The sequence below is a fragment of the Bubalus kerabau genome, chromosome 13 (genome assembly GCF_029407905.1).
Source record: "Bubalus kerabau isolate K-KA32 ecotype Philippines breed swamp buffalo chromosome 13, PCC_UOA_SB_1v2, whole genome shotgun sequence".
Classification (NCBI taxonomy): Eukaryota; Metazoa; Chordata; class Mammalia; order Artiodactyla; family Bovidae; genus Bubalus; species Bubalus kerabau.
Window position 1 is genome coordinate 11285124 of NC_073636.1, and position 26869 is coordinate 11311992.

Consider the following 26869-nt stretch of genomic DNA (forward strand, 5'->3'; position numbering starts at 1 on the left):
GATTCTGGTAGCTTGTTGAAAGTTTGGGATGCAGTTTTTCCCTGTGAAAGATTAGTAGATTTTCAAAGAAGGCACTGGGAACTACGTAGAGAAAAAAATCACAAAATGAAAAGTAAGGTTCGTGGGCTACAAAAAGAGCTGTCAGAAAGCAAAGAAGTAAAATCACAGTTGGAGCATCAGAAAGCAATGTGGGAACAAGAGCTCAGCAGCTTGAGGTACTGTACATCTCGCTTTTAAAGAAATACTTGCACTGTTGTTTCGTTTAATACTGCAGAGATGTAGGTGTTCTATAAGGACTAACTTATCCTCTTGGATTTTACAGGAGAGAAAATGTATTGTGGAGTGTGAAATTCTTGGAAATAATATAGCAGGTTCTTAACAGTGAATGCTTCTAATAACTTAATGTATATTTTTCCACATCATCATTTTCATGACCATACAGGAGTCCACCATAATGGAAATCCCATTAGTTATTTACCAAATTAACTTTCAGTTGTTTTTCACTTTTCTGTATTCTATTTAATACTGCAAGGAACATCTTTTCTATCAATTCATTTCTGCCTTTTTAATATATTTTGAATACATTAGTCTTTAATAATATTGTCTTATTTGGTTAAAGTATGAGAAGTTTTCAAAATGTTTGTGATCTATATTTCTAAACTGTTCTTCAAAAAGTTTATATTACTTTACATTCCCGCCCACAGATGTATGAAGTAGCCATTTTTCTCAAGACAAAATAAAAACAAAGTTTCATGCAATTTGATTCTTAACCCTCTGTATGAAAACAGTGATCATTATTAAGTGTTTTTCATTGTATTCCCCCCATTTTTATTATTTTAAACATTGTGAAGAGGGAACAAAATTTATTGCAGCAAGAGTGAATAATCACATGATTTTCTAAGAAGAGCTCTCTGAATCTTTCAGATTCACCTTAAAGCAAGAAGAAGAGAATAGAAGAAATTCTGATATGTTATATGAAAAAATGAGGGAGGAGTTAAGAAGAAGAGAAGACGAATATAGGAAACAAATTGAAATGAAACAGCAACTAGAATTCACTCTCCCAGCACTCAAAAAGGAACTGAAGACTGTGAGAAATAATGGGAATCAGGTAGAGTAACCTGTGGTGAAAATTTCAAATTTCTAACACTATATCATCAATATTATTTATAATGTCCCCCTTTATGTTGGAAAAGTACCATTTTACTGAGTGTTGTGCCATTTATTTAGTGTTAAAGGAAATTTTAGGTTACTTTTTAAAGATAAAAGCAAAGAAATTCAAAATTCCCCAAGTAACAAGGCCAGAAATAAGAATTCTATAATCCTGAAATGCTGGGTGCAGTTTTTCGAGCAGAGAGAGGAAGAGGTCACGTCAGTAGCACACAATAGTTCCTGAGAAACCACAGGGTTGAGATTGGTGTAGAAACTGGAGGCTAAGCTCTCCACTGGCCTCAGGCGACAGATCCTTCTGCTTTGAGGGACCATTGGCGAGTGAATAGGTCTAGAAGAGAAGGGGCATGGGGAGGGAAGATGGTGCCTCATTTTACATCAAGTTGCCTCTGGCCTTCAATCCGGCAGGTGGCTGAGAGTCGTGGACCGCCTCCCTCTGTGCCCGTCAGCCCTCCAGGCCACCTGCCCCGTGAACAGCTCCGAGCTGGCTCCGCTTTTCCAGCTGGGTTCTCCCTCACAGCAGAGTCTCTAAGGACAGGTGTTAACTGGCGTCCTCGAGAGGTGCGGGAATGCTCCCAATGGGATTTTTTTCCAGCAATTGGTAGAAACCAAACACTCTCGAAGTTGATTGTCCTTCATTCTGAAGAGTTGTCAGGTGGCATCTCAAGCAGAGGAATTCACTCCCCCAGCCGATATCCCTCTCAGACACGGACTGGGTCCCATCCCCGAGGTCCTAGCAGCAGATCTCCCACAACAAAAACCTCTCAGGGAGAGCTCGGGAAAGTACTATTTGTAATTGAAATCCATTTGTCTACCTCAGTCAGGTAGGGACTTACAATGGCCTCGTCCAAGGAGAGGCCTTCAATATTTTCCATAGGAATTGATCTCAGATCCTTCACGACTGTCTCAAAGGAGCCGGGACCCTGATTGTGGTTTAGTCCAGGCAGACCACCTGTGCGCCCCCATCGACTGCGCTACCGGACCAAGTCCCTCTGCTTTGGGGTGAGCGTGTCTGTCCCTCCATGCACGTCATCATCTTCAGTGTCTGAATCAGAGTCCGTTCTTGGCTCCACTGTCATTTCTTTAACCAATATCCTGTCAGTGACACTTTCACATCAATTAGTTTTTCAGTTTGTAAAAGCTGCAACATCAGTTGTAAAAACACTTTTGAACACTTTAACAAGGTGGTTTTTTAGAATACAGTTTTAAAAGTCTCCCTCCCAACAAGGGAATGAAAATCAAAAACTCTTGTTACTAATAGTAGGTATTCTGGTATTTGGTAATGATTTCCCTTCCTTGATAGATGATTATGTTAGTTTATCACTTCCACTGAAGGTAAGGAGGAAATCTATAGGCAGTTCAGAGACCATACTTCGGAAGTCATTCTTGTACTTGTAGAAAATGAACCCTCTGCTCTGTGTAGTGTCCTGTGTCAGTACAAGGAACTGTTGAAAACAGTGATACATATGCCATAGTATACATTTAGTGATAATTGTGTTTCTCATTGTATTTTCCCCATCTTGGTATTTTAAACAGCATGAAGAGAGAATGAAAGTTATTGCAGCAGAAAATAATCTCATGATTCTCTAAGAAGAGCTCTCTAAATTTTACCTCATTTACCATTAGTGTATATACCATGAATGACATAGGAGGATTATTTTGTATTGATATGTTTGTACTAGAGAAGTAACTGTGGTTTGATGTAAGAGGACTAACGGAGTCAGAAGACCTGGTGAAAAGCCTGCAACTTACTTATATAGTTTTAACTTCTTCCTTTCCAGAATCATTATAGCTAATGAGTTAGTTGAGGTTTGTAGAAGTGCTTAGTACAGTTGTCAAAAGGCATAAGTCTGTAATTGCCTATTAAAATGTTAGAGAGGTAGCATATTCTCAAGAAAACAGTTTCTGTACAAAATATAGTCTATTTAAATATATGTGGAGCTAAGGCTTTTGCTGTGAAGTAGCTGTATAGGATGTATTAGATGCAGTGTTTTTAAAGGTAGCGAGTGGTGGTGTTTATCGAATCACAGTTGATTTACAATATTGTGTCAGTTTCAGGTATACAGCACAGTGATTCAGACATATATGTACGTGTGTGTGTATTATATAAATGGGGCTTCGCTGCTGGCTCAGACAGTAAAGAATTCACGTGCAAAGCAGGAGACCTGGGTTCGATTCTTAGGTTGGGAAGATCCCCTGGAGAAGGAAATGGCTGCCCTGTCCAGTATTCTTGCTTGGGGAATTCCATGGACAGAGGTGCCTGGCGGGCTATAGTCTGTGGGGTTGCAAAGAGTTGGACATGACTCTTTGCATACACACACATCACACACGCATATTCCTTTTCAAATCCTTCTTGTAGAATATTAAGTGTAGTTCCTAATGTTGTACAGTAGATCCTTATTGGTTATTTTATGTACACTTGTCTATATATAATGGTGTATGTTAAACCCAACCTCCCTATTTATCCCTTCCCCTTCCCTCCATTCCCCCATGGTGACCATAAGTTTGTTTTCTATGTTTGTGAGTCTCTTTCTGTTCTGGAAATAAGTTCATTTTAGATTCCACATATAAGCAGTATGATATAATATTTGTCTTTGTCTGACTTACCTCCCATAGGGTGATAATGTCTAGGTCCATCTCTGTTGATACAAATAGCATTATTTCATTCTTTTTCATGGCTTAGTAGATTTGCATTGTATAAATATTCCACATCAGATGCAAGTTTTAAGTGTAGTCAAATCTATAAATCTTTTATTGTAAGCCTTCTGGGTTCACTGTGGTTCAGAGAAAAGCCTTTTCAGTTTTGAGCTTCTTGAAAAGTCGCTTGGGATTTCTTTTTCCTTTCATGGATTCATTGTCTTCAATTAAGTTTTTGAACCTTTGGAAGTTTCTGCTTGTATGAAGTTTGAGGTTTGTATCAAACCTTATTTTTCTGGTTGGAGAGCCACTTGTTGCAATCTTTTCACTGTATAAACATACAGGTTAGTGTTTCATTTTGGAGGAAATAATGAAACGTCATTTTATTGAGTACTAACTAAAAGTCTCCTTTGTTTCACTTAGGTTTCTGATAGTGGGAGAAAAGTAAAAGATCTGTTACACAAAAACCGCATGCTGCAGGATGAAATTGCCAGCCTAAGACTGGAAATAGACGCAGTAAAAAATCAGAATCAGGAAAAGGAGAAGAAATATTTTGATGATATTGAAAATCTTCAAAAGGCAATGAAATCGAAAGAGGAAATATTAACAGAGACTATATTCCAGTATACTGGTCAGCTTAATGTCCTGATAGCTGAGAATACAATGCTCAAATCTGAGCTGGAGAACAATAAACAAAGCAAACAGGCACTGGAAACAGAAGTGGAATCCTACCGTTCTAGACTGGCTGCTGCCACACACGATCATGATCAAGGTCAGGCATCACAAAGAGACCTGGAGCTTGCCTTCCAGAAAGCAAACGACGAGAGGTTATGCTTGCAGGACCAAATGAAGTTCGAAGCGACTAAGCTGAGAAGTAACAGTGAGACGGCTTCCCAGCAACTTTCTGAAGTGGAAAGTCAATTCAATAAGCTAAAAATCAAGCTGCATCAGACGAGAGATGATCTCAGAGAAAAGACTTTGATGTTAGAATGTGTCCAGAGAGACCCACGCCAAGCAGAGTGTCAAAAGCAGGAAATTGAACACAAGTATCTGAACAAACAAGGCAAAGTGAATGAATACCTTAAAAAGCAGGAATCCTTAGAGGAGAGATTGTCTCAACTCCAGAGTGAAAACAGGTTGCTCCGACAGCAAGTGGGTGATGCACAAAATGGAGCCGACAGTACAGAGAAGACAGTCATTAGCATCCAAGACCAGATTCAGCAGATCGTGACAAAAGTCCATGCTGAAATTGAGAAACAAGGTCTGATGGTGCAGGAAAAAGACAAGGAGTTAATCAACGAATGGAATCATTTAGAAGAGAGACCTTGTCAGTATGAAAATGAGAAAGCAGATGGAGAAGTAAGTATCCAGAGGAAGTAATTCTCAGACTTCCTGAAAGAAAATTCAAAATGATTCTTGATCCTGGCTAAATGGTGAATCTAGGTGAATGAAAAAATACACAGGCTGTGAATATATGGTCTTTAAACAAGCCTAAAAGCACACCTTGTATCCAACAAAAAAAAAAAAATTAGACCCAGGAGATGCTTCACTATGAGTGGAGACATCGTGTCGCTTGTGAAATGTTAAGAGATTCAGTTCTAAATTTTTAATATAGACAGGTATTAGTAATTTAATCTTTTACTATTAAGATAATAATTTTAATCTTTATGTTACCACATGTTGGTAAAATGATGAAGCAGACAAAAGAAATGCTCAAACCTAAAATGAATAATCTGAAATTAAGCTTCAGTTACATGGATTACCTTGACAGTCAACTGCACGTTTCCCAGATGCTATCACTTATATATAGTACTTTGGCTCCAGTAGCTTGTCATACCTTTTTGTCATACTTGTTGGTATAATTTTAATTTTCTTCATGTAAATTTGAATTAACTTGGAAAACATTTCAGTCTTGAATCATTTATTCTTATGGCCTCTCAATTCTTTAAAGAATTGTCACTAATTGATAATTCATTGGCAAGTCATTTAAATATACTTGTCATTAATCATAATTTGGGACTCAAGTGGTGAGCTTTAACCAAACTCTTCTTGTTCTAATCTTCCCACTGCTATTTATGCTAGTAACTTAGAACATGTTTACAGTTTGCTCATAATTCTTATTTTAAGGATCAATTACTATCATTTCAATACCAGATTGCCCAATAAAAATGAAGGGTGGCAGGATTTGAGAGCAGCAGGAATGGAGTGAGTCAAGGAGAGGGCTGTAGGGGCTGAGGTCCAGAGGCAGGTGGAGGCCAGGTTATCAAGGCTCCTTGAGGGCCATTGGAGCAATCTCATTTGTTAAATTTGATTTTTCTTTTATATTGGGGCATAGTTGATTTATAATTTTGTGTTAGTTTCAGATGTACAGCAAATTGATTCAGTTATACATGTATCCATTCCTTTTCAGTTCCTTTTCCCAGGTAGGTGACTACAGAATACTGAGTAGAGTTCCCTGTGTTCTCCAGTAGGTCCTTATGGTTAGCCAAGGGCAAAGGTGGGGAGGAGGGATAAATTAGGAGTCTGGGATGAACATAGACACACTACTAGATATAAAATAGATAAGCCACAAGGGAATGGCCTCATTTTTTTGCTGGGATAGGAACCTGTTGGAAAGATCTGAGGACCGGTTAGAATATGTGAAGATCTCTGAAGTTAATCAAAGCCTCTAATAAAGAGGGAACATGCTCCACAGGGTGGAATTTTCTCCCACTTGCTGCACATTCACACCCGTTTCTTTCTTGTTGTGAGGTGGTGAAGCTCTGCAGGTTTATCGGGAGGGGCAGGGCATGGACAGCGGGTCTGCGTCTTTTGTCTGGGTAACTTCATATCAGGAAGGCCGGAGGGTGGCCCCTTCTGTGTCTGTAACCAGATTCAGTGAGGAGGGAAAAGAAGGTGAGTTGCTGTGTGTGGTGATGGTTTTCAAAGTCCATATGTTGGAGTTATCTATTATTTGGGAAATCTATTTTAATGTATGGATGATGTTGTATTTGAGTGCTAGAGGAGAGGTCAGTAACGTACAAAGGGCAAACAGTAAATATTTTCAGTTTGTGGACTGTAGGGTGTCCGTTGTAACAACTCAGCCCTGCCGTATGGCAGGAAAAGAGCTGTAAACAATATGCAGACGAAAGAGACAGAAAGTGATGATGGCGGATTCGCTAGGTTATCAGTAGTTAAAACAGTTGTTTTTCCTCTTTTTCTCTTTTTAGTTGCAAGAAGCACAGGATCAACATGTAGAGGCCGTGAGATGTGCTGAAAAAACACAGGATCACATCCAAAAGTATGATGTAAAGCAGCACAGAAAACAACTGAAGTATAGAGCAGATAAACAGTATAATATGAGAATTAAATCAGATAATAGACACATCACTGTGAAGCTGGGTGACATTTTGGCTTTGAGCTGTTTTGAGATGCATATTTCCCCCCATTATTTCCATATTTTGCACATTATCCACAAGTGAAAAGTGAAAGTGTTAGTCACTCAGTCGCATCCAGCTCTTTCTGACCCCATGGATATAGCCCACCAGGGTCCTCTGTTCATGGAATTCTCTAGGCAAAAATCCTGGAGTGGGTTGCCATTTCATTGTCCAGGGGACCTTCCTGACCCAGGGATCGAACCTGGGTCTCCTGCATTGCCGGCAGTTTCTTTACCGTCTGAGCCACCAGGGAAGCCAATTGTCCACAAAACACAACTAGAAAAACAGTACAGTTGCCAAATCATTTACTTTTCAAAATTCTAAGATCCTCTGTAATTGAACTGCAGATGTTTGTTCAGAAACAGTGTGGTATTTAAAAAATCTGTGTGTGAAGGACTTCCTTGAGAGTTCAGGGGTTAAAACTCTGCCTTCCAAGGCACAGCATGTGGGTTCCTGGTCAGGGAACTAAGATCCCATGTGACTCACAGCCAAAACTCCAAAACATAAAACAGAAGCAATGTTGTAGTAAATTCAATAAAGACTTTAAAGATGGTCCACAACCAAAAAAAAAAAAAAAAAAAAAAAACCAAAAAACACCATGTGTGAGAATAATTATTTTAAATCTGCATTTTAGACTTGAAATTGAAAATGCCGAGTTACAAACTACAGTCAAAAAGCAAGTGGGCAAAATTGAACACCTTCAGAAAAACCTGTTAAGTACAAGATTGGTAAGTCAACTTCTTAATTTCTGTCCTACTGAGGAAGAATTTTAATTTTTTTACTAGTAATATATGACAATATTTTGACAGTGTGACAGATCTCATTGATTAAAGAGTTTATTGTATTTTTGCAGATATTGCTTGCTACTGGTAGCATAATTCCTCCTTATAGAAGAAGTGGACTGAATTCATAAAATTAATGATTTTTGTAGTAAGATTTTAATTTAAAACATTCTGAGAATCCAGTTGAAAAGCAATATTTTATATAGACCACATTTTGTTTCTTCATTCCTCTGTCAATGAAATCAGGGTTTTTCCACTTTCTGGCTATTGTCAATAATGCTGCCATGAACACTGGTACACAAATATCTGTTTGAGTCTGGAAATTTTAGCAATGATTTGATTGAGAATTCTGAATTTCTCTTGTAATCCAAACCCTTCTGTGAGATTTTAGAGAATGAATCATTTTTAATGTTGCAGTTTGTTCTCTTCACCAGGAATGAATACTACGTCTCTATAGAACAGTTCTTTCTGAAAGAATACATTTTTTCCTTTGTTGATTTTTTTTTAAAGAGGTGGGGTTTGCATGGGATTTTTTTTCAAAGATTATTTTAGTAAGATGTGATTTAACAAAACCTGGAATATCTTGAACCACTGATGAAAATTAGAGCATCTTTAGAAAGTAAAATGTAAATATAGCCACACTTTAAAAAAGTTTCATTAGCATTTAGTATTTTATGTGTCAGTTCAGTCGCTCAGTTGTGTCCAACTCTGCAAACTGATGGCCTGCAGCAAGCCAGGCTTCCCTGTCCATCACCAGCTCCTGGAGCCTGCTCAAACTCATGTCCATCGAGTCAGTGATGCCATCCAACCATTTCATCCTCTGACATCCCCTTCTCCTCATGCCTTCAATTTTTCCCAGCATCAGGGTCTTTTCCAATGAATCAGTTCTTCGCATCAGGTGGCCAAAGTATTGGAGCTTCGGCTTCAGGATCAGTCACATGAATATTCAGGACCGATTTCCTCTAGGATTGACTGGTTGGATCTCCTTGCAGTCCCAGAGACTCTCAAGAGTCTTCACCAACACCACAGTTCAAAAGCATCAATTCTTCGGTGCTCAGCTTTCTTGATGGTCCAACTCACATATCCATCCGTGATTACTGGAAAAACCATAGCTTTGACTAGACAGACCTTTGTCGGCAAAGTAATATCTCTGCTTTTAATATGCTGTGTAGGTGGGTTATAACTTTTCTTCGGGGGAGAAGGCGTCTTTTAATTTCATGGGTACAGTCACCATCTGCAGTGATTTTGGTGCTCCCCCAAATAGTCTGTCACTGTTTCCATTGTTCTCCCATCTATCTGCCATGAACTGATGGGACTGGATACCATGATCTTAGTTTCCTCAATGTTGAGTTTTAAGCCAAGTTTTTCACTCTCCTCATTCGCTTTCTTCAAGAGGATCATTAGATCCTCTTCACTTTCTGCCATAAGGGTGGTGTCATCTACATATGACATTGCCGGAGAAGGCAATGGCAACCCACTTCAGTACTCTTGCCTGGAAAATCCCATGGACGGAGGAGCCTGGTAGGCTGCAGTCCATGGGGTCACTAAGAGTCGGACACGACTGAGTGACTTCACTTTTACTTTTCACTTTGATGCATTAGAGAAGGAAATGGCAACCCACTCCAATGTTCTTGCCTGGAGAATCCCAGGGATGGCGGAGCCTGGTGGGCTGCCGTCTATGGGGTCACACAGAGTCGGACACGACTGAAGTGACTTAGCGGCTGCACCTTGGGCTTCCTGTGAAACTTTGCAGGATGACACCTTTAACATTCTTTTGCTCTTAAGATCCTTAAAGGAATCTGAGGCACCACCTTAAGTCTTTCCAGGGTCTTACACTTACAGTCTACAGGTTTTACCTTTAGACCATGTTTTCCTGGCAGCACCCTAGATTTGATCTTAGCCCAGAAGCCATTTCTGTCCTTTAGCATCATGTGACAATTGGGCATGTGGAGATGCTGTAAAGGGGATACAGTGTTGAACCCAGTGAGTCTTGGTTCCTTTATATTGAATAATACTTTTTAATTTTTCTTAGGCTTCCCAGGTGGCTCAGATAGTAAAGTGTCTGCCTGCAATGCAGGAGACCTGGGTTCAATCCTGGGGTCAGGAAGATCCCCTGGAGAAGGAAATGGCAACCCACTCTTGCCTGGAAAATGCCATGGGCGGAGGAATCTGGTAGGCTACAGTCCATGGGGTAGCAAAGAGTCGGACACGACTTCACTTTCACTTTCTTTTTTAATTTTTCTGATAGCTTATCCCTCTCATTGATTTACTTTCAGCTGCTTCATGGCAAGAGTCTCTGCCCCCCATGTTTCAGTGTCAGTTTCTTCTCTTGCCTAGAAGCCGACACCGGCAGCATCTTCAAGGACCATCGGGCTTCTGTGTACAATGTCATGAAGCCCATTGGGTTTTCATTTCTTTGCATCCATTCGAGTGCCACGTACCTCCGGCTTCAAAGGCCTTCTCACATGTTTCAGGTCTTTTTAAATTGCAGTACCTCATTTGGGGGCATCATCAACTTGATGGACACAAGTTTGAGCAAGCTCTGGGAGTTGATTGTGGACAGGGAAGCCTGGCGTGCTACAGTCCATGGGGTCACAAAGAGTCAGATTTGACTGAGCGACTAAACTGAACCTCATTTTTAATATCAGTATCTGTGCCAGTTATTTATTGTTAACAAATTGCATTAGAAACCACCTCAAAGCCTAGTGACTCAAAACAGCATTTCCTTTGTTCACAAGTCTGCGTTGGGGCAAGTCTCAGTGAGTGAGCCCAGCTCATTTCTTCTCCAGTCGCATCAGCCAGGATGTTGTGAAGGTGGGGACCAGAGTCATCTGAAGACTTGTTCATGCACATGTCTGGCAGTTAGAGCTGGCTTTTGGAGGGGACATTAGGTGGGGGTGGTCAGTGGGGACACTGACATGTGCTCAGTATGTGGCCTTGCTTCTTCACAGCATGTTGCCTGATTCTAAGAGTTGGCTTCCCCACAGAGCAAAATTCAGAAGCTATTTAGCTTTAAAACTCACACAGCAGTTTCCCCAGACTCCGTCCAGGAGGAATCAGTTACTAGGACTAGCACGTACTTGAGGAGAGGGAATTTCATGAGAAAAGTGTCAAAGAATTTGTAGACATGTTTGAAAACCACCAGCTCCACTCACGTTGACTTAAAAAGTAATCATTCTGTCTCAAGGAAAGTTCTTTCCAACTCACTGTCACTGATAGTCCAGGAAATAGTTTTTTTTCCCTTTGTTTCATATGTTCTCTTAATCTGTGGAAAGTAACAAAGGGTTAGAAGAATGAGGCATTTTTTGTTGTTGTTCAGAAAAATGTATGGATCATCTCACTAAACTCTTAGGAGATGGGATTTCTTTAACCCTGTGAATCATTTTTCTTTGGAATGCCATTCAAATTAGTAAAAACTAGAATCCATATTTAGTCCTTAGAGTCTTATTTTCAGAATCTTCTTTTGGGAGGCATTTATTAACTCAGCCCTTGACAACTCAATACAGGATACCTCAAACTTTTTTAAAAACCGTGGGACAAGCTGCGGGAAGGAGTAAGAGACATTCTACTAAGAGGTGACTTGCAGTCATTCTACAGAGGAAAGATAGAAAAGTATTACTGTAGAACAGTAAAAGAGTGTAAAATCAAGTGCAAATGTTTTTAGACTAAGATGATAGTGAAGAATATATTTTGTGACTCTTGGTGGTTTGAACTTCTTTCTTGATTCTTTGAGTTATTCCAGGTCCTACATTCTACAATACAGATACCATCATATGTATTTGATCCTCAGTTTGAGTTAAGCGGTACTCAGTCCACTTCCCTCAGAACCAAATGGTATTGTTTTCTTCTTGCAGATTGATCATCTTCCAGCAGAGCTAGAAACTGCATGTTCACAATGTCTGCACCTGGATGCAAAAAATCGAGTTCTTCAACAGGAGTTATTATCAATGAAAGGATGGCAAAGGAAATGTGAGAAACTAGAGAAAGAGAACAAGAAGTTGGAGCAAGAGGTAGTGAAACTCAAAACTCATACAGAAATGAATATGCACTGGGACGACCCAGAGGGATGGTATGGGGAGGGAGGAGGGAAGAGGGTTCAGGATGGGGAACACATGTATACCTGTGGTGGATTCATTTTGATATTCGGCGAAACTAATACAATTTGTAAAGTTTAAAAATAAAATAAAATAAAAAAAAAAAGAACTGAATATGATAGAACACACTCAAGTTGAACAGTATAAATGGGAGATTGAAGAAAGAGCAAGACAGGATCTCGTAGAGAAATTAAAAGAAGTCAACCTATTTTTTGCAGCTTAATTTGTTGATCTGTCATGTACTTGAATTCACCTCACTGTAAATTACATTTTAGATGTATCAGCTTATATGTTTCCTCTACTTCCCTTAGAGCAGTGTGTTTTGTAGATTTCTGGAAGGAAGGGGGCACTTGTTTCTCCTTGTAAATATTTCAGTTTCCATCACAGTTATCAGTAAATTGATCTTTCAGAATGCTTCTCACTAGAGAATCCTTTTACTTATAAGACCAATTGGTATAAAACATGACTATGAGGATGAAAAAAATATGTGGTTTAGAACTGGTACCATCCTCTTGGCATTATTCTTAAGTTGTCTTGTTCAATTTCTAAATTTTCACTTCGTCCTCTTAGTCTTTGAATTATCTGGTTCCTTAAGTACTACTATAACATTGATTCCACATTAATTTTATAATTCAGATTTAATTCATGTCACATTGACGATGATTATTTTAAAGTTCCACTTTTCTTATTTTCACATTTAAGATTGCTCTCTGAATTACTGACTCAAAACTAAATGGGACAAATAATTATATTTGTCCCATAATAATTATATTCATAATATAATAATAATAATAATTATATTCAGGTTATTATCATTAAAAATGTATCTTTTAAAATTTGACTTAGATACGAGCAGCATCTCAAGAAAACTTACAGCAGGTCCATGAGGAGCTTATTGCTTCCATAAGAAGTCAGATGGAACTCAGATTTAAAGACTTGGAATCTGAACTCTCCAAGATGAAAACTTGTCAAGATTCTAATAAAGCAGAGTTGGGAAAATATAAGCAACTCTACCTAGAGGAACTAAAAGTTAAAAAGGCATTGGAAAAAAGACTAGACAAGTAAGTCAAAACCCAGAATCACAGAAAATAAATTTAGTCCATTAATTTCTCTCTGAAGCCTAATTTTTATAGAGCCAGGCTCCTGAGGTTAGTAGGAAGTGAAAGCTAACTGATAGTCACTGCCTAAGGGCGCCCTAAGAAAAATGAGTGATAGGGTATCCTTGTAAGTTTCCCTACACTAAGTAAAAGCAGGCTTGTGAAATAGGGGGAATTCACACAGGGGTGAAAGGCAGGGTAATTCACAGAGTGGCTGAAGCTAGCATGGTGACCTGACTGAGGGGCGTGTGGAGGCTGGAGAGGGCAGATCCCACCTGCAGTGCCGAGTCCAGGTTTCAGGCCTTCTGAAAGCAGAGCACCCCCAGGACGCCTTTCATAAGCCACAGAGCAGACAGCAAAGGAGCAGGCACCTGAGGGCGAGGACGGGCTCTGCTAGTGGATGCCCAAACTGAACATGCACAAGGGAAGCACAGCTGCTCCCGGACAAGGCTCGGGGCTGTGGCGACTTGATGCTGGGATGTGGGGGGCGGCTTCTGGAGAAGGAGCTCGGTGGGGCCGGTCTCCCTGCTTGGGAGCGCGATGCCTTCACTGTAAAAACATACACTGAACGCTGCTTAGAGCTTTTGCCTTTTTAAATGAAACCAAAAATTCTCTTCAGATTTTTTTTTTTTTTGATTATGAAATATAGGTGCTGATGTAGGCCCTTGGTAGAAGTGAAGTACTATAAAATGAACTTTGGAAAAGCAGGGGATACTTGTCATTATTCCTGGGGCTGTTTTAGCCCTTTTGTCACCCATTGACTTTCTCATCCTCCCTCGAGATTGTGGCTCTAGGTGATTCCTCAGAACCAAATGCTTAATTTCTCCGAGGTCATGAGAGAAACGTATGTGCAAGGGTGGTGAGAGGAAGCACTTGAACGTGGCTTGGTGGGACGGGGTGTTTCTTCATCCCTGAACTGTTTCCCGGAGGCAGGTGTGTCCCAGAGGCAGCAGGTGTCACTGTGAGGCCACCTCCCTTTCTCTCCGACGCCCTTTCTCTCCTCTCCCAACTGGGACTTGTTACTTGAGGAGCCCCAGACACATGTGTACTTCTTTAGAGCAAGGTTAATGCCATCATTGTTTACAGGAGGTCTGCTCTGTGTTTCCAGCATTCAAATGGCTTAATGGGACATTCTATTTACTATATGGCAACTTAACAAATGCAAGTCATTTAGGGAAGCATGAACGAAATTGGTGTTTTCCATCTTCCCCAGGACTAATGAGAGGCTGGCAGAGACAAGCACCAAACCTGAGGTGGAGAAACAGCAGAACAGGTCTTTACTGAGCACTCTCACCACGAGGCCAGTCCTGGAGCGCCCTGGCATTGGAAATTTCAATAATACTAGAATGTTCAATTCAACTCTGTCCAAGAGCAAACCTAGAGTTTTCTACCTCAGTTCCACTCCCTTCAAATAGCAGCATGGTGACTTACTTGCTCAAGGTTAGTTCTAATATCTTTTTTTCCTTGGGTTTCAGATTTCTTCTATGAATGATTCTTGGTTTTAATCTGAACTTCTGAGTTGTTTATTTGACTTATGCACACTAAGTAAAAGCCATAATTAATGAACATTTTGATTTTCCCCCCTAGATTTCTTGATTTTAAGAGATACTTATTAACTTCTTAAATTTCTTGAAAATCTGGATTTAAATTCTACTATAGAAATGAAATCTTATTGCCAAGTAACCAAAAGTGTACTTTCAGATGTCTGACTTGCTTTCCAATTGATTTCACTTTGCCGGTGGTTCATAGTCATTTCTGAGCTCTGCTGCCCCCACCGCAGTTTTTCTGCCCTTAAGCATAAGTGAATGACTAGCATCTAAACACTAACCACTTATGGGCGATTTTTTTATTTGAACATCCTAGATAAATCCTTTTTATGAATGAAACAAACTTGTAATCCTAAATCAAAAGATTGATTTCTAGTTTTAGATTATAATTTTTTGTCATTTTCTCCCACAAGAGTACATCTTTAATTACTATTTTACTGACAGAATTTTGATTTAAATTTCTAAAACATATCTTGCTGAGCAGTTGTAGAATGTTTCTAAGTTTGTAGTTAAATCAAATATTTAAAACCTGTAAATGAACTCACTTTTGCCTCTGTCTTGACATCACCTGGATGAATGATGACTGAGATAGTAATGACAGGGAGTCTTTAAATTGGAACTAGTTTTCATACTGTAATCATTGTGATTAAAATATCCAGTCAGTGCACACGAGTTTATGGTTTCGATGGTGTTTTCATGATGTTGGTGATGCAGAGAAAAGTACAGTTCAGTTCAGTCACTCAGTCGTGTCTGACTCTTTGCTACCCCATGGACTGCAGCACGCCAGGCTTCCCTGTCCATTACCAACTCCTGGATCTTACTCAGACTCATGTCCATCGCGTAGGTGAGGCTTTCCAATTGTCTCATCCTCTGTCATCCCCTTCTCTCTCCTCCCACCTTCAATCTATCCCAGTACCAGGGTCTTTTCCAATGCATCGGTTCTTCATATCACGTGGCCAAAGTATTGGAGTTTCAGCTTCAGCATCAGTCCTTCCAGTGAATATTCAGGACTGATTTTCTTTCAGATGCACTGGTTAGATCTCCTTGCAGTCCAAGGGAGATGGACTTTTCCAACACCACAGCTCAGTGTTTTTTCTCATGGTTATCTGCTTTTAACAATTTAATTTGCAGATTCTCAAACACTGAACCTAAGCGGGTGGAGGAAGTGTTTTCCTCCACAATTCCAAGAGCTGACAAGTTACTAATGCTCACTTAATCCTGATCCCCTTTTCCTTCTGTCCTCTCAGTGTCTGACTTGGCAGAACTCCAGTTTCATGTGAGACTGCTGAGCCTTCTCCCTCCACGCGTCTCAGTGCTGCACTGCCCGGGGACCCTGCTACTTTATTTCATTAATTTGTATCTTCTGATGATGATTTCAGATCTTCTTTCTATAAATTTCTCACCCTGCTCTTCCCGTCTCACTTGCTCCAGACAGTCTTAGGTCCCACAACAAACTTCTTGAAAGGTTTGCCTGTATCTCTAGCAACTCTAGACTGTCTTCCCTCTTTTTCCCTCAAAACTGCTCCCAAGTCACTGTTGACTTCCACGTCGCTGAATCAAAGCCACACCTTTCCAGTCCTTTTTTGTCTGAATTTCTCCTTCCTCTTGGCATTCACTGTCACTCACTTCTTTGAGACACTCTCTTTTGGCTGGGCTTTCAGTATTCATTCCTTTTATCCTGAAGTCACGGACAGGTCATTGTGATCAGAGACACAGGCGTTGCCCCCTTGCCCAGGACAGCACCTGAGGCCGTGTGCTGAGAGCAGGTCAGTTGTTCCACACCAGCAGGTGCAGGGGGCAGGAAACCTTGTCCCTGCTGCTTGTGAAGGGCCTTCTCCACTCCTGGGAAGGAGCTCCTCCTTACTCTGGCCTTTGATATCTCAGCAAAGCTGTTACCCACCCCAAAAGGGTCCTTCTGCCCAGTGTAGCTCTGCCAATGGAATTAGTTGTGTTGAGGAGCAAAGGAACTGAACGCTGGGTGCCCCGCTGTGCAGCCCAGGCTCTCCAATAGGCCGTGGGCGGGGCTGCTCCACAGGGCTCTGGTCAGCAGGAGGTGGAGGGCTCTGGGAGCAGAGACAGGCGCAGCTACTCCAGGTAATGGGGCTCACAGGGCTCATTGCCATCTTGCGTTAAGGTGTCCTCTGCAGCGTCTACACACACGGCCCCCCTACCCCAAGCAGAAGGGTCCACCAAGCAGGTTCACACCAGGAACTGTGGTTTGAAAGGCTGGGAGCAAGGCCTCTGCAGGTATCACCCTGTGAGCAAGAGAAACCACACTAAGCACAAGGGAAAGGAGGTTAGTATTTTTCTTCCTAAGTTTGTTTTCTTTCATTTTTTCTTTTTTTTTTTTAAGCCTGGTAACTGTTCATAGGCTTTGCTGGTAACAAAATCTCTCAAGGAGCCAGATCTTGGCCTCATCCCTCCTTGAAATACGAATTCTCAATGAGACGGAGTGCCTTCGGGCAACCTACCCTGAGCTATAATATTTAGTCTCCTTGGGGAGATGAGACTATGAATCCTTTCTGGTTGGAGCAATTAATTAGATGAATGGCTGGAGGTGTACAGACAAAGAGCCTCCGAGAAACCCCAGGGAAGTTTATTTCCCCACAGTTTCCCACCTTGTTCCTAGAAGAGTTTTAGGCCACAATTCAGCCACTGTAACCAGTCCAAGGAAACTTGAAGTTGATAAGCAACAAATCCTTTTGGCTTGCTTAGGCAACATTTAATCAGCAAGACCCGTACCTAGCAAAAGAAATTGGTCTCAGATGAAGTCCCCCAAGTCTTAGATTCAGGCATCTAAGCAAGTCCCCCCCAGCTTTGGGGACTATTTTGGGAAGCAGGTGGTTTCCTCCTTGGGTTTCCACATTAACCTTTTCTACCTGACCCAGGGCGTTGTAGGGAAGCAAAATTTGTCACCCCAAAATGTGTCTCTTTGTCAAGAGGATGATTTTAGGCAGAGTATTTTTAAGAAAGAAGAGACTCAAAGTCTTTCTTTTGACTACCTCCTTAACTGTTGAATAGTTTAGATAAAGGGGCTGGCCCAGGAAGAGAGCTACCAGAGATACCAAGAAAAAAATGTGGGCCAGGTGTGGTCAGAGGAACTCCAGATATTTACAGAGAGTTCCAAACACTTGCTTTTCCATCTGTGAATCACCTTCCTCCACTTTGTATTCCCAAACCACTACCCACAACATCCTCCTTTGTCTCTAGCTGAAGATGGTATTTAACGTGAAGGTTTCAACCATTCTGATGAGTTACTCAGGTTTTCTGGGACTCACCCATATGTACAGAAGTATACATGTTGTTAACCTCTTGTTTGCTTTTCTTCCTGTTAATCTGTCTCATGTTAAGTTGATTCTCAATCCACCAGATGAATCTAGAAGGGTAAAGTTTTTGCCCTGCTCAACAGCACACACCTGAGTACAGGGAGCTATGCTAATTTACAACTGGCATAGGCTTTGCCTCGTCTGCAAGGAAGAGATCTCTGGCAAACTGTGATCCATACAGCAGCACCAGCCAGTGAGCTGATGCTCACCTGAAGGCCTTAGACATAGGTAGGGTCATTGTGTTACCCAGCCGCATCGCTTCCTGCAGGATAGGCTGATAAATCAGGAGATGAGTTGTCAGGGCAAGCAATAGCAACTTTGTTTGGAAAGCTGGTGATCAAGGTAAAATGATGGACTCATGTCCCCAAGAACCGTCTTGGCTGAGTTAGAATTCAGGCTTGTTTTATACTAAAAGGAGAAAGAGTAAAGCCAAACCCTTCCTGGTTCCCATCAGCCTCTGAAGGGGTTAATTCCCTTCCTGCAGTCACTGACAGCTGGGCTTGGTCAGGATGTTTCCTTGGAGCTAAACACATGTATTTTATCTTAATGCTCATTATGTGGGAAGCAGGGCTCCCAGTGCTGAGCCACTATGTATAACTTAAGCTTATGGACAACATCCTGTTAGTGCTGCGCTTGTAATAGAATACAAGAGGGTCTTCCCTATTACGGTTGCTCACTTCAGCAGAAGCCAGAGACAGATTTCATAGTGCCATTCGTTGAATAAAAACCATGGAGTCAGTAATTCTCCCTAATTTGAGCAAACTCCATGAGATAGTGATGGACAGGAAAGCCTGGTGTGCTGCAGTCCATGGGGTTGCAAAGAGGTGGACATGACTTAGTGACTGAATGACAACAATGCTCCCTAAAGAGCTCTCTGAAACAGAGCTGGGAGGCCATTAAGGAGTGTGGCATATGCATGTTTCAGCCTAGAGGCAATCTGAGCTTCAGATCATTTCTTTTCCATTTTGAAGTCCTCCAGAACATCTGCCAGAAATTCAAGCTACTTCTTGGACCACGCCTGCCCTGTATACCTTGTGCTTCTGTGAGGCCAGATATTTCCTGACTCGCATGAGGGTCAGTCACAGTTCTCATCAGGCAGTTTTTGACAACCTGTGGCTTTTTGTCTTCATAAGCCCTCGCCTCTCTTTCTCAGAAGACTTTCAGTTTCACCTGAATCTCTCTTTCTTGAATTGTACTTTTTTCCCTTTCAGTTACAGATTTAAATACTAACCATATCTGAAATATATCTTCACAAAAACATCTAAACTGATATTTGACCAAATAGCTAGGATCATAAGCTAACCAAATCGACACATAAATGAACCCTCACACTAGACATTTGTTTTAACTATCAATTTTAAGGAGAATATTGAAATCGTCCAGTATTTCTCCAGTTCCTGGCTAGGTTTTATGGAGAACCTAGAACACAACCTATACATTGCCTCCTGTCCTCCTGCAGGAGTTGGTTAGATTTTGTTACCCAACCAAACCTGAGTCCATTTGCTCAATGCACAGTCAAACCAATCTGCTGACACCAGATGTGATGAAGGAAATTGTGGTGTTTATTCCAAGGTGCCCACTGCGAGGCCAGGCAAGAACAGAGGGCTCCTTCTCCAAAGACACAAACTCTCTGATGGCTTCCAGGGAAGGGTTTTATTGTTGCTGTTGATGTTGTTTTTAACGTCAGGAGTTTATTGTTAAAGCAAAGCAAGCTTCAAAATGTTGCACAGCGTATTTCCAGTAGGGAGAAATAGCTAGATATAGACACACATAAACTCACACACAGGAGTAGGTATACAGATAGCAGTGTAGAAATATATGTCCCCACGTTTTATATTAAACCGTTAATGTTTTCTTTCCAAGGAGAGTAGGCTGGTTTATGAGAGAATTAACAAAATCTTAAACCTTTCCCGATAGTTAGAATATTTTCAAAAAAATAAATGCACTTCTTGGTAAAGTAGAATGAAGAAAAATATGTGACTTAGGTTTGCTAAGGACAAAACACATTTTTTTTTAATTTTATTTTATTTTTAAACTTTACATAACTGTATTAGTTTTGCCAAATATCAAAATGAATCCGCACATTTTTTAAAAAAACTTATTTTATATTGGAGCAGAGCTGATGAAGAAAAGGGTGATAGTTTCAGGGGCACAGACAGTGACTCCGCCATATATATACATGTATCTATTCTCCCCCAAATTCAGGGAAGGGCTCTGAAATGCAACGTTTGGGGTGTGGATGTGAGGTGCTGATGGCTGGTGTACCTCTTTCTGGATTGGTTGGTGGTAGCTAACTGGGTGGTTTCAGGAATCAGTATCATCAGCCATGACCAAGTTTCAACTGGTCTGGGGTAAGCATAGATGTAGACAGCATGCAGTTAACTTCTTCCACCTGGGGCTGGTGTCAGTATCTGCAGAAGAACTCATGGATATGGCTCCGAAAGTTCTCTGCAGCTCTTGAGGAAGAGTTAAAGGTCCTTGAGTTTGTTTGAAGGTTTAACTATTGTTATTTTGTCTTGCTCAACTGTTTTCATTTGTCTCAGCATCTTCTCACTTCTCTAATTACATTTGCTCTTTGGGACTCTGGCAAAGCCTTGGAGGCTAAAGCTTTTCTACAAACTAGTGGGAGGGTATATGGGGAGGTCCCCACAGGGTCCAACTCCATTCTCATTAGTTCTTCTTTTTAGTGTGTCCCGCTTTATTTTTAATAGATTCAAGAGGCGGAGGGGAGATTCCTAGTTAGGGGCTTTTCTTTCGTAACTCGCCTAGGCTGAGAAGTTCACAAAAATCTCTCTTCTAAAGGGGGAGGGACAAATTAGGAGTATGGCATTAACAGACTCAAACTACTAGGTATAAAATGATAAGCAATGAGGCTATGCTGTATAGTACAGGGAGTTATAGCCATATCTTGTAATAAACTGTATTGGAGTAAAATCTGCAAAAATACTGAATCACTATGCTGGAGAACTGACACTAACACAATATTTTAAACCAACTATAGTTCAATTTTAAAACTTAAAAAAAACATAATTTACATATTGAAAAAAATTTATTCCTTGAAATAATCTGTGTGTCATATTCCCCCTTCTCAGATATTCAATGCATATCATGTCCTTCAAAAGTCGCACAACCAAAACCAATTTCAGAGTCTAGTCTCTGTGCTGGATGTTAGAGATGCAAAAACAAACAAAATGTGGCTTCTCCTTTCTTGTTGGTTGTTACTGGTTGTCACTGGGCCATGATCTTAGTTTTTTGAATGTTGAACTTTAAGTCAACTTTTTCACTCTCCTCTTTCACTTTCATCAAGAGGCTCGTTAGTTCTTCACTTCTGCCATAAGGGTGGTGTCATCTGCGTATCTGAGGTTACTGATATTTCTCACTGCAATCCTGATTCCAACGTGTGCTTCCTCCAGTCTGGCATTTTGCATGATGTACTCTGCATATAAGTTCAATAAGTAGGGTGACAATATACAGCCTTGATGGACTCCTTTCCCAATTTGGAACACTGAGGTGCTTGCATCTTTTTGAAGTCTGGTTTTCTCTGGATATATGCCCAGGAGTGGGATTGCTGAATCATACGGCAAGTTTATATTTAGTTTTTAAAGAAATTTCCATAGAGTTCTCCACAGTGGGTGTACCCTAGTTACATTCCATAAGCTGTGTAGGAGGGTTCCCTTTTCTCCACACTCTCTCCAGCATTTATTATTTGTAGGTTTTTTGATGGTGGCTATTCTGATTGGTGTGAAATGATACCTCATTGTAGTATTTCTGCATTTCTCTTAATTATTAGTGATGTGGAGCATCCTTTATGAGCATCCTTTCATGTGCTTTTTGATCATCTGTCAGTATTCTATAGAGAAAAGTCTACCTAGATCTTACATTCATTTATTGATTGCGTTGTTTGTATTTTGATATTTAGCTCCTTGAGCTGTTTGAATACTTTGGAGATTAATCCTTTGTCATTTGCATCATTTCAGAATATTGTCCCCCATTCTGTGGGTTTTTTTCTGTCTTGTTTATGATTACCTATGCGGTGCAGAAGCAAAGTTTAATTGGATCCCATTGGCTTGTTTTTATTTTCATTATTCTAAGAGGTGAGTAAAAAAACATACTGCTGTGATTTATGTCAGAGAGTACTCTGCCTATGTTCTCCTCTAAGAGTTTTGTGGGGTCTGTTCTTATATTTCAGTTCAGTTCAGTTCTGTTCAGTCGCTCAGTCGTGTCTGACTCTTTGTGACCCGATGAATCCCAGCACGCCAGGCCTCCCTGTCCATCACCAACTCCCGGAGTTCACTCAATCTCATGTCCATCGAGTCCATGATGCCATCCAGCCATCTCATCTTCGGTCGTCCCCTTCTCCTCCTGCCCCCAATCCGTCTCAGCATCAGAGTCTTTTCCAATGAGTCAACTCTTCGCATGAGGTGGCCAAAGTGCTGGAGTTTCAGCTTTTGCATCATTCCTTCCAAAGAAATCCCAGGGCTGATCTCCTTTAGAATGGACTGGTTGGATCTCTTTGCAGTCCAAGGGACTCTCAAGAGTCTTCTCCAACACCACAGTTCAAAAGCATCAATTCTTCGGCACTCAGCGTTCTTCACAGTCCAACTGTCACATCCATACATGAACACTGGAAAAACCATAGCCTTGACTATATGGACCTTTGTTGGCAAAGTAATGTCTCTGCTTTTGAATATGCTATCTAGGTTGGTCATAACTTTTCTTCCAAGAAGTAAGCATCTTTTAATTTCATGGCTGCAGTCACCATCTGCAGTGATTTTGGAGCCCCCAAAAATAAAGTCTGGCACTGTTTCCCCATCTATTTGCCATGAAGTGATGGGACCAGATGCCATGATCTTCGTTTTCTGAATGTTGAGCTTTAAGCCAACTTTTTCACTCTCCTCTTTCACTTTCATCAAGAGGCTTTTTAGTTCTGCTTCACTTTCTGCCATAAGGGTGGTGTCATCTGCATATCTGAGATTATTGATATTTCTCCCAGCAATCTTGATTCCAGCTTGTGCTTCTTCCAGCCCAGCGTTTCTCATGATGTACTCTGCATATAAGTTAAATAAGCAGGGTGACAATATACAGCCTTGATGTACTCCTTTTCCTATTTGGAACCAGTCTGTTGTTCCATGTCCAGTTCTAACTGTTGTTTCCTGACCTGCATATAGGTTTCTCAAGAGGCAGGTCAGGTGGTCTGGTATTCCCATGTCTTTCAGAATTTTCCACAGTTTATTGTGATCCACACAGTCAGAGGCTTTGGCATAGTCAATAAAGCAGAAATAGATGTTTTTCTGGAACTCTCTTGCTTTTTCGATGATCCAGTGGATGTTGGCAATTTGATCTCTGGTTCCTCCAGCTTTTCTAAGGTCTTTAATTTCTTTTGAGATTATTTTTGTGTATGTTAGGGAGTATGGTAATTTCATTCTTATGCTTGTAGCTGTCCATTTTTATCAGCACTACTTATTCAAGAGGCTGTCTTTTCTCCATTGTATAGTCTTGCATCCTTTGTCCTAGATCACTTTACCATAGGTGCATTGGTTTCTCTCTGGACTTTGTATCTTGTTCCATTGCTCTATTCAATATATTTCTGTTTCTGTGCCAGAACCAGTGTCTTGATTACTTTAGCTTGTAACTAACACAGCCTTGTCTAACTCAATGAAACTAAGCCATGCCGTGTGGGGTTGACAGAGGATGAGATGGCTGGATGGCATCACCGACTCGATGGACATGAGTTTGGGTAAACTCCGGGAGTTGGTGATGGCCAGGGAGGCCTGGCGTGCTGTGATTCATGGGGTCGCAAAGACTCGGACATGACTGAGTGACTGAATTGAACTGACTGGTAGTCTGAAGTCAGGGAACCTGATTCTGTCAGCTCTTACTTTTCTTTCTCAAGATTGCTTGGCTATTTGGGGTCTTTTTGTCCCATTCACACTGTAAAATTTTTTGTTCTAGTTCTGTGAAAAACACCATTGGAAAGGTGAGGCATTCAATCTGTAGATTGCTTTGGGCAGTATAGTCATTTTGACAGCAAATTTGTTCAAGGTGGTTCTAGGAAAGGCCAGCATCTTAAAGCATTCAGATGGTCTGCCTGCGACCCTGCCTTTTGCTACATTTTTGTGTGATGTGGGTCAAAATGAGAAGCAGACAGGAAAATAGTTGCCTCTCCTGGCATGTGGTAACATTGTGGAATATGAAAATGTGAGTCAAATACAGAGCCAGCCCAGTCAAACAGCACCTGAACACAAAGCTGATGTGGGCACTTGTGGGTGTGTACTTGTGCTTCTGAGAAACATTATACAAGTAAGGAATGGAAATAAGGAAACACAGTTCAGAAAAAAAGGTAAAGTGAAAATATTGTAGACAAACCTTTAAAAGAATAAAAATTTGGAAACAAAAGAGAAAGGAGAACTCAAGGGAGCAAGAGACCAGAGAACATGGATTAAAGTACTGACAGGGAACTCCAGGAGATAAGATCCTATTCGTCTATTTCTTGTAGTTCTAATAATACTAATTGAATTTCAGATGAATATCATACAAGTAGAGGACAAGAAAAAATACACCAAGTCATCTGGAATCAATTCAATGGAATTCTTTATTGCATGGGACTCTATTTACGTTATATATATTTTACATATCACTTACCTACTGTATTTTATATATGTTTATTTTTAATATGTATATATAAATGACAATGTCATGTGCTAACTTTTGAATTTTCAGTGATACCAAAGAGAGAGTTGCAGGAATTTAGGAGAAGTTGCATAAATGTGAGCTACTGTGGTCGGGAGAGAAGGACAGCTCTGGGAGGGGCTGGGACATGGCCTGGGCTTTGACTGATGGGGAGTGAACAGGATATTTGAGGTGAACAGAATTTGCTTCCTATGATAGTTGTTAAGCAAGGAAATTATGAACATCCATAAACCTACAGTAAAGATGCAGAGTGGCAAAGCATGGCCAGCGATTAAAAGAAAAATCTTGTTAATAACCTTCAGAGGAGTTATAAAGGATAAGAAGCCTGAAGTTCCAGACTCAGCAATGTCATCTCCTTGTTTTTTCAGTGTTCTGGTGCCAATTGTGCCATTTTTTTAAAAGAACAATTAACAAGTTGGTAAATGGTAGGAAAGCTTGACATGACATATTTATTATGTATATAACCTGTCCTCCACAGATCCATATTTATTTCATCCAGTTGCTTTTAGAAGTTAAAATTGTCTACACATGAAGGGTATAGAGAGTTAACATCTTCAGAAGAGGATCAGGACAATTTGAAACCAAAGGAGGAAGATTAGTCTAATTAAAAGTTACATTAATAAAGAGAGTTGTATTCCTCAAGTCTTATGCTTTCAGTTCAGTTCATTCACTCAGTCCTGTCTGACTCTTTGCAACCCCATGAATCACAGCACACCAGGCCTCCCTGTCCGTCACCAACTCCTGGAGTTCACTCAGACTCACGTCCATTGAGTCAGTGATGCCATCCAGCCATCTCATCCTCTGTTGTCCCCTTCTCCTTCTGCCCCCAATCCCTCCCAGCATCAGAGTCTTTTCCAATGAGTCAACTCTTCACATGAGGTGGCCAAAATACTGGAGTTTCAGCTTTTGCATCATTCCTTCCAAAGAAATCCCAGGGCTGATCTCCTTCAGAATGGACTGGTTGGATCTCCTTGCAGTCCAAGGGACTCTCAAGAGTCTTCTCCAACACCACAGTTCAAAAGCATCAATTCTTCAGCACTCAGCCTTCCTCACAGTCCAACTCTCACATCCATACATGACCACAGGAAAAACCATAGCCTTGACTAGATGGACCTTTGTTGGCAAAGTAATGTCTCTGCTTTTGAATATGCTATCTAGGTTGGTCATAACTTTCCTTCCAAGGAGTAAGCGTCTTTTAATTTCATGGCTGTAGTCACCATCTGCAGTGATTTTGGAGTCCCCCAAAATAAAGTCTTTCACTGTTTCCACTGTTTCTGCATCTACTTCCCATGAAGTGATGAGACCAGATGCTATGATCTTCATTTTCTGAATGTTGAACTTTAAGCCAACTTTTTCACTCTCCTCTTTCACTTTCATCAAGAGGCTTTTATGTTCCTTTTCGCTTTCTGCCATAAGGGTGGTGTCATCTGCATATCTGAGGTTATTGATATTTCTCCTGGCAATCTTGATTCTAGCTTCTGCTTCTTCCAGCTCAGCGTTTCTCATGATGTACTCTGCATATGAGGTAAATAAGCAGGGTGACAATATACAGCCTTGACGTACTCCTTTTCCTATTTGGAACCAGTCTGTTGTTCCAAGTCCAGTTCTAACTGTTGCTTCCTGACCTGCATATAGATTTCTCAAGAGGGAGGTCAGGTGGTCTGGTATTCCCATGTCTTTCAGAATTTTCCACAGTTTATTGTGATCCACACAGTCAGAGGCTTTGGCATAGTCAATAAAGCAGAAATAGATGTTTTTCTGGAACTCTCTTGCTTTTTCGATGATCCAGTGGATGTTGGCAATTTGATCTCTGGTTCCTCTGCCTTTTCTAAAACCAGCTTGAACATCAGGAAGTTCATGGTTCACGTATTGCTGAAGCCTGGCTTGGAGAATTTTGAGCATTACTTTACTAGCGTGTGAGATGAGTGCAATTGTGCGGTAGTTTGAGCATTTTTTGGCATTGCCTTTCTTTGGGATTGGAATGAAAACTGACCTTTTCCAGTCCTGTGGCCACTGCTGAGTTTTTCAAATTTGCTGGCATATTGAGTGCAGCACTTTCACAGCATCATCTTTCAGGATCTGAAAGAGCTCAACTGGAATTCTATCACCTCCA

At 40.8% G+C, this 26869-nt stretch overlaps 1 protein-coding gene across 1 annotated transcript in view; it reads left to right on the forward strand.

Annotated features, from left to right (window-relative positions):
- The window catches only part of LOC129626154 (ankyrin repeat domain-containing protein 26-like), an 87858-nt gene extending 62486 nt beyond the window's left edge, over positions 1–25372 (forward strand). The window contains 10 exon segments of the mRNA XM_055545362.1: positions 2–215; positions 925–1108; positions 1576–1728; positions 4228–5163; positions 7014–7084; positions 7855–7948; positions 11857–12012; positions 12943–13157; positions 14407–14633; positions 24589–25372. Coding sequence (XP_055401337.1) covers positions 2–215; positions 925–1108; positions 1576–1728; positions 4228–5163; positions 7014–7084; positions 7855–7948; positions 11857–12012; positions 12943–13157; positions 14407–14608 — 2225 coding nt within the window. The 3' untranslated portion in view covers positions 14609–14633; positions 24589–25372.
- The last annotated feature ends 1497 nt before the right edge of the window (positions 25373–26869 follow it).